The sequence below is a fragment of the Globicephala melas genome, chromosome 14, assembly GCF_963455315.2.
Source record: "Globicephala melas chromosome 14, mGloMel1.2, whole genome shotgun sequence".
NCBI lineage: Eukaryota > Metazoa > Chordata > Mammalia > Artiodactyla > Delphinidae > Globicephala > Globicephala melas.
In genome coordinates, this window is record NC_083327.1 from 53,080,894 (window position 1) to 53,089,478 (window position 8,585).

General features: G+C 38.1%; 1 protein-coding gene across 3 annotated transcripts in view; it reads left to right on the top strand.

Moving 5' to 3' along the window:
• NCOA7 (nuclear receptor coactivator 7) overlaps nt 1-6,931 on the top strand; it is a 145,241-nt gene extending 138,310 nt beyond the window's left edge. For all 3 annotated transcript variants that reach the window (XM_060283816.2, XM_030853532.2, XM_030853534.3), the window contains 3 exons: nt 3,784-3,879; nt 4,323-4,396; nt 4,772-6,931. In XM_060283816.2, coding sequence (XP_060139799.1) covers nt 3,784-3,879; nt 4,323-4,396; nt 4,772-4,907 — 306 coding nt within the window. In that variant the 3' untranslated portion in view covers nt 4,908-6,931. The remainder of the gene's footprint in view (nt 1-3,783; nt 3,880-4,322; nt 4,397-4,771) is intronic.
• The last annotated feature ends 1,654 nt before the right edge of the window (nt 6,932-8,585 follow it).

Sequence of the window (8,585 nt, forward strand, 5' to 3'; positions counted from 1 at the left end):
TCGGTCAGCCTGGAGTATGAGTGGAATCTGTCCAGGTTTCTTTCATGTACCATCCAGGCCGACTTCTGCTTCACAAAAGGAAAGCATCTTTCAAGTCTGCTCTTTATTCATTTCAACTTGGTCTATATTATAGCAAGAAGAAATTTCTTTACACTTCTTGTAGGTGTCATTATTTTCTCTTCCTGGCATTTGGAAGCAGGGTTTACTTGACAACCATTTATTTATTCGTCCATTCAGAAAATGTATAATGACTGTCTGTTAGATGTGGGGCACTATTAAGCATTGGGGAGCTTACTGAGAAGCCATATAATTAGGATCATTTTAGGGGAAACAGATTTTTGCTGTCATAATTTGTCTTGGGAAAAATTAGCAGAAAGAAGGGCACTGTCTTTCTCAACGGTGATCATTCCTGTAAGTAGATTAAGAGTTGTGAGGAATAGTTTAGTTACTATCATTGTTCCTACTGTTATTTACTGATTGAGAACACTTTATTTAATCATAGTCCAAGCTGAACAGTAGGGAGAGTCAAGTTAAAAATTTAAATAATAATAACAAAGGTTTAAAATGGAATTACTTAGGGATTTAGTGAAATGTTTGCAAAGTTAGGTGCTACTTTTTAGATGAGATAGGGCTAGATGGTTTTAGACCACACACACACACACACACACACACACACACACACGCGCGCGCGCACACGCACGCGTGCCCGTACCTGCACCGTAGGTATAGATTAGTTCTATTAATTTACCAAAAGAGAACTTGTTGGGGAATGTGTTGGCCTCACAGAGCAGGTTTTGATGATGCCCAGTATTACGCAGCTTCCTATCAGCAGATATGTAAAGGAGGCCTGCCTATACCTGAAGATTACACTGTTTGTCTAGAGGTATAATCTTACTGGATCTGGTGCCCTGGAGGCATTTGTGTTATTTGAAGGCATAACTCTGCTTTCCCCACCCCACCTACCCCCAAGGCAAGGATGCGGCTTGCTGTGCTTGGGAACATGATAGAACAACACCTGTAAGTTTATCTGGAAATGAATTATATAAAATTCTAAGATAAAAGCATTACGCATGCAGAATGGCAGGCATGAGGAGTTCTACGGAATCAATCTCCAGTGAAACAATCATTACTGGTGGGAATTATAAAAACAACAATCATTTAAAGTCTCTGGAAATTGCCCTAAGGGCATACAGCAAGTGAAGAACCATTTATTTAAGAAAATCTAATGAAGCCCAGTAATAATAGTGAGATTCTGCGGTATTTGAAGGCACAGCCTGCTCCCTCCCCCAACCCCTGTTCAGACAAGCTTCCTTCTGGGCACGTGTGGACAAGATGAGGATCCCTCAGCTGCCAGCTCCCAGGCAAAGACTATGATATGCCTCCTCTAGGGGCAGGTCCCCAGCATGTCTTATCCCCTACCCAAGATCTCTGTTTCAGAGGCTAAATTTCAGGGCTCTCTTCCTCTGACCAGCCCCTTCTCAGAGGACAGTTGCTCTACCTTCTGCATGGCAGGCCGAGAATACAGGGGTCTCTATTGCCCTTGCTCCAGCACATAGGGCAGAAGTTCCATGTCAGGTGAGCGGAGCCAAGACCAGTGGCTGCTGCCCCTGCCCAGCACCCTGCTCATAAAACAGGACTGTACCTTTGAGAAAAGCAGGCCACTGTCCAGCCCCCAGCTCCAGGGGAAGAGGCGGACCATAAAACATATAGCTCAGAAGCTCTCTCCAAAGGAACTGATGTTATTTAGAAGAACATGGGGAAGGTCAAGCCAAGGGACACTCTAGAGAACAATGAAAATTTTGGTGGTAAACAACTAAGAGGAGGCTGGTAGTTCCATGAAGGCAGCAAACTAAGCTGTAGACCATCTAGTTTACCAGAGAGAACCGGGGAAAGAGACAGCTAAGGAGAGCCTTCCTGGAGTCAGGATGAACTTCATAGACTGGCCACAGAAACTACCCCTGCAAAGGGGCCCAAATTTAACTGAATGAGACCGTGGAGTAATTTATACCACAAAGCATTGTGGAAAATAATAGAACAATCATCAGGTAATAGAGTCCGATCTATATTAACTTAATTCCAGTGAAATATAGAAATGTTACTCCTATATTGCTCTATGACATCTTTCTACTTTTTGTGGTAATTTTGTTATATTACGTTGATATATATTACAAACTCAACAATAAACTGTTACATAGCTGTTTGTATAATTTTTATCTACTAAGAAAGCTGAGAGAAGAAAGGAGAGCAATTATACATTTATAGGTTTTGTCATATTAACTTTCCTTTTACCATTTTGGGCTATCTTCATTCATTCCCCTGGATTCCTTTGTTCTATTACTGTCAAACATGTTAAAATTTTCGATGGTATAGACCCAACAATACCATTATTCTACAATTTCTTCCTAAGTTAATTAATAGAAAAAATAAAATGGACATTTTCTTACATAACCATAATGCTATAATACCTAAAAAATTAACAGTAATTTCTTAGTATCATCATATCTCCAGTGCTTAAACAGATTTCCATGATTGCTAAGAAAATTTGTTACTGTTTTTTCCTTGTTGTTAACAGCTCTAGGGACAGGTTTTGGTATGAAGAACATGGGTTAGAAAGAGATTCTAGACTTCTACTCTACCTAATTTTTAGTATTTCAAGGAGCTAGGAACTGAGTGTACTTGGTAAAGAAGAGATTCCATGATGATGATAATCCAATTTAAATTAGTTTGAAAACTTATAAGACATTTTTCAGGTAGACTCCATTTAAAGCATTGTTTCTTGGGACTTCCCTGGTGGCGCAGTGGTTAAGACTCCACGCTCCCAATGCCAGGGGCCCGGGTTCGATCCCTGGTCAGGGAACTAAATCCCACATGCATGCCACAACTAAGAGTTCACATGCCAAAACTAAGGAGCCAGCGAGCTGCAACTAAGGAGCCCGCATGCCACAACTAAGACCCAGCACAACCAAATAAATAAATATTTTTTAAAAAAACCATTGTTTCCCAAGTGGGATTTGGAGAAAATATATCAGAATCACCTAGGGACATTTCCAGAATATATATTCTTGCCAGTCCTCACTCCTGCACACACTGGTCAGGATCTGAGCAGAGGATAGGAAGCTGAAGCAGTGGACATGCGTGTTCTGAAAAGACTACTCCTTCCAACCCCAATAAGAAATAATAGAAAAATCATTGATTCAGATACATCTAACCCACCTTTAAAGCCCACAGTATTACGGAATTGTTACTTTTTTCTTAAAAGCCATTTTGAACTAAGATATACTGGATCAGTCACGTTAAGGATGCAGTTTTAATAAGTATGTTGAAAACTCATTTTTCGAATCAAAGGAGAGAAAAATTTATTTTCTCCAGGGAAACCTCTGGCCACAATTTTACTTAGAAAACACATCAGAGATATGCCTTCATTCTCTCAACCACTCATTTCTGTGTGCAAGATGCATCTTGTTAATGTTTCCAGTATGTCCTCTGTATTCACTAAAAGAAATTTGTCTCTATAGTGGACTTCGGAAGTGTTTTAAAACTGGAGCAATTGTTGGCCTTTGACAGATAAGTTCTCTAAGCCACTTGGGTTCTAATGAGAATTGGGGACATTTTATTTGTTGGATGGTGGTCTTTTTTATTTAGGAACTCTGATTTAGTAATGATCTTTGCTGAAAGAGATATAATGAGATCTCAGAATAGGATTGTGCTAAAATATTTCAGAAAGTCTTTTTTTTGGGAGGTTTATGGTTGAAAGTAGATAAGGTTTCTGTTTTCTTTTGACAGATTTTTGGAGCATATGCAACTCATCCTTTCAAGTTCAGTGATCACTATTATGGCACAGGCGAAACTTTTCTCTACACGTTTAGCCCTAACTTCAAGGTACCTAGATGAAAGAAATACCCAACTTCCTGGTGTCACGGTGTCAGGAGGGTCGGTGATGGGGGGCTGTGGTTGGAGCAGCAGCTGTCCCATCCCGTTACTCGAGGTAACCTCATCTGGCCTCACTCTAGCCTGGCCAGCACTTCATGACTGCAGCACAGAAACTGCTTAGATTCCCTCCCCAGGCCTTGGGAACTGCTCTTTTGCATGGTCTAATATCAGGGAGGGGTTGCAAGTCAGAGCCAACATGTGTCTGAGAGGTCTTTCCTACATCATAACCCCTTTGGAGATCTCATCCTGGTGTGGGAGAGGTCTGGCCGTCAGGAGCTTCCTCAGCCAATGGGTAGTGCCCTTGCACACACACAGGTACTATGCTGCTACTCCCTCTTCGTGAATTCTCCAGATTGAAATGTCTGTTCTCTGTCTTGTGTTTCTGTCCTAAGGTCTTTAAGTGGAGTGGAGAAAACTCTTACTTTATCAATGGAGACATAAGTTCTTTGGAACTTGGTGGTGGAGGGTAAGGTTTTTGTTGTTAATATAATTACCACCTGACTTGAGTGAGCCTGTTTTGACCCAGGTAACTGAAACTTTGGTGTCAGGTGATTTTAGCTAGTCCATGTGCTTCGATTATTTAGGACAGTGTGGTCTAACACATGACACTAAGAATTGAAGGTAAAATGACTTATTTATGTGTCTAAATGAGGGACTACTGCCACCTGTCTTTTAGGAAAGATGGGTCATTTAAATGAAATAAAGGAAATGTACCTTTTGTTTTATAAGCAGTTTAGGGTTTTGTCTGTGTACAGCATAAAAGAAAGAAGTTGGGGCAAGGGAGGACAGAAAGTGTGCACATAAAATTGAAATGTTTTCACCATTTTATTAACCTTTTCAGGGGACGATTTGGTTTATGGCTAGATGCTGATTTATACCATGGACGAAGCAACTCCTGCAGCACTTTTAATAATGATATTCTTTCCAAAAAGGAAGACTTCATAGTTCAGGATCTCGAGGTATGGACATTCGAGTGAAATTCAGACTGCCTTAAAATACGACATTAAAAAGACTGGGTTCAATCAGCCCTGCTAAAGCTGGCTGGAAGAGCAAGCCCCAGCCCAGACTGCCTCATCCCATCATAGTGCTTTCTTTCTGCCTTCATCTCAGCGTGTGATCACATTGCAGAGAGATTCTGAAAGGTACATGTGGAAGGCAGACGATGAAGAAAGAAATCTGAAGTCCAGATTGTTGAAAGACTTTATACTCTCACTTCCTTCAAATCCATACAGTGAGGAATCAGAATATTTATAGATGTGAGTTGAATGCAATTTTTATTTTTGTTAACTGTGAAAAAGAAAATACTGTGGAAATATATACATTCCTTGTATATTTATCAATATAATTTTCATTACCAAAATGTACAGCATACTGTTGTTTGCCATGGAAAAGTTTAGTCTCATTTAGAAAAACTCAGAGTGCACAGCACTTAAAGGGAATATATGATTTTTAAAAACTGTTTTATTTATTATTTCTAGTATATTGTCTGAAATGTGTTGGCAGTTTTTTCTTTTAATGTGTCAAATTTTGAAATAAAGAAATGTATACATTTTGTGCTATGTTTTGGCAACAAACCCATTTGATTTATATAGTTTTATATTAAATTTTTTTTGCCCTGATTGTTTAGGGTGATATGTATATGTATGTGCTGCTTAATGTCCAAATATATATATGTATACACACACATATATATATATATACACATAATTCTGAATTTTTTAAAACTCAATACCAATGTTTATTGATTTGACTGTTGTAGGCCAGCTTTCCATTTAGTCATTAAAAAGGTACATTTTTAGTTATTTACTCTGAACACAACTGTGTAAAAGAAAAATAAGCTATTTCTCTCAGTCATAAGTTGATATTTACAGAAATGTATACCTTTATGATCCTAGATTTAGAACAAACCCTGCTTTTGAAAAGAAAATGTTTTGCTTCTTATAAAATCACGTGTTAATAACAAAAATTGTATTTTTATTGGATTTTTTTGCATAATTTTCCCCAAGTTTTTACATTAATGAACAGGCCTCTGTTTGAAATGAGACTGAGTGTTTTAATTTCTGTATATTTTATATCAAATGAAAAAAAGGGCAAATTATCCCAATTGTCTTGATTTCTAGACTCTTTTTTTTGAGAAAAATCAATGCAAAGAAATGCATTCATACCAAAATTAGAATAAAAAGTAAAAACTTGTTTTTTAATATCAACTCACTTTCACATCATAAAACACTCTTTTATTAAAGTTAATAATAAAGACTTGTTAAAATTTTAACAAATATTATTGACTGTCAGACGTTTATGAAAGCCAAAGACTGCTAATGGAAAAAAAATGTCAAATGATAGCCAAAGCTGAGAAAGTGGTCTGTCATAAGATACATACCCAGTGATCTTAGAAGGAAAAATTAATAAAAAGTAGTGTTTATATACCTGCATTTTAAAGAAGTAAACAGTTCTTAGAATGTTGGCCTTAAGCTGGCAGAATATTTCCTTTAGCTTATTCTCTTATTTTAGACTATTTATAAAAGAGAACAAACAAATTGCCAAGTGGCCTCCTGTCAGATCAACAGTTATTTTACTCCACCCACATTCCACGCAAGTTTAAATGAACGCTATAAAATCTTAAGTCTATAGCCTGGGTGCACTTTCACCCAAGTTCTCCTATTGAGAACTCTTGATTAACAACTTACTGGCAGTTTAACCTTAATCTGCTTGTCAAATTATGTGTTGGTATGAGATACCAGGAATGTCTCATGATGATCACGTTTACCATTTATGCCATTTGCAACCATATGCTATTAACGAAATGGTCATTTTGCATATAGTTCACTCATACCTAGTTTAGTCCATGATATTATACTTGTGAGAGCATATTCAGATGCTGTGTTCTCTATTTAAAACAGTATTGTCCAATCAGAAATGTGTGGCCCTTCATTTATGGATACTGAATATATGTAATGCAGTGCTAGCCCAATATTTTCAATAAAGGAATTTATGCATTCAGTGTGACTTTCTTTCCTGAGGATTCATTCAACAAGTATTTATTGCATGCTAGAGCTTTTACTTGAATGAGAGGATGATGAAGTATCCAAGACTAAATAAATAAGGTCCAGTGCTCATGTTTTTATTGCTGCCTTGGAAATTCCCTCTTTGTTCCCTGTAGCCACTCTCCTATTCTTTCATCAGTTCATGAAAACTGCTCCTGTTACAGTTACTAGAGAAAACTCTTGGCTCTGTCTAGCAGTTTCTCTGTTCTTAATCCTAGCTGTTCTTTGAATAGTGACTTTCTTTTTAACATCTCTCTCTTGACCTACTTTCTAACTTCCATGAGAGACACCTTACCTTACCCTCTGATTTTCTTTGACATCCTGTCTCCTAGCCCCTAAAGATGAAGACCTCAAACAGTGTTCATTCCTTGCCAATTCCTCAGTTCATGAGTCTACTTCAAAAGATGTGGATGGGAGGGGGCAACCAAATGTCTCGCCAGACTCTGTTGAAAATGATTTAGATATGCTACAAGCCACCAGGGACACCCTGAACTAGTGTGAGAAGTAGTATTGGCCTTCATTTGATTTCCCTTTCCTTAAATCCTTTTAAAGTTTTAGAGGCATATGAAACAGGACTAATGAAAGAAGTACTTTCCTTTTGAGGAAGGCATTAAGAATCTCTTAAACCAGAAAGGGAAGCTGAGATTCATGTTCTTCTTAGGATGCCTAACCTATTTTTACCAATATAATCAGATAAAGAAAGGTACGGAGGTCAGAAACCAAAGGAAGTTCCAGAAACTAAACAGCTGTACTGGCCCTTTGTTCAAGTATTAAAAGTATCTTTGACTACTTCCTTCTGCCCAATCAGGTCACTCACTCATCATTCAGGGTAAGCCCTAACCTCAGAGCGTCGCATCTTCCTACCTCCTTGCCTATGACCATTATCCATAGTGATCTGCCAACAAAAGGTATCTTAACTGAAAAAGTGAGACTTTACAATTCACACCGAAATCTAAAATCCTACTGCCTCCACCCTTCTACTTCAGATCTCTAGTGGTTCAGAATAAAAACCAGAGACTCCCTGGTATGGTCAAGCAAGCATCCAAATGGTGTTTTTTGATAGAATATCTTTGGAGACCTATTTATTTTCTACATCAGTGCTGCTCAACAGAACATTCTACTCTGATAGAACTGTTCCATGAATGTGTGTTGTCCTTTACGGTCGCCACTAGCTTACCATACTGGTGTTGAACACTTGAAATGTGACTTGGATGACTGAGGAGCTGAATTTTTTATTTAATTCACTTAATTTTACTAATTTTATTTAATATTAAAGTATTTAAGTTTAGCCACATGTGGCCAGTGGCTGCCATATTGAACAGCACAGCTTGAGATCAAGATTTGGCACGGCCAAATCGTTATGTCATCAGCAATGAACTCAGACTGTTACTCCCTCGCCACAGAGAACCTTTAGTTCTCAGTACTTTGATTTGTCCCTGCCATTATGGATCCTTACAAAACGTGGTACCACCTAAAGTAACAGTGTGTCTCACTGCTTAGGTCATCAACTAACAAAAAGACCAGAGGGTTCAGTTCCCTGATTACACTGAAAACTTAGATCTCTATAGCATTACTGATCCTCATCTTTAATGAAAAATAACGAAAAACCTC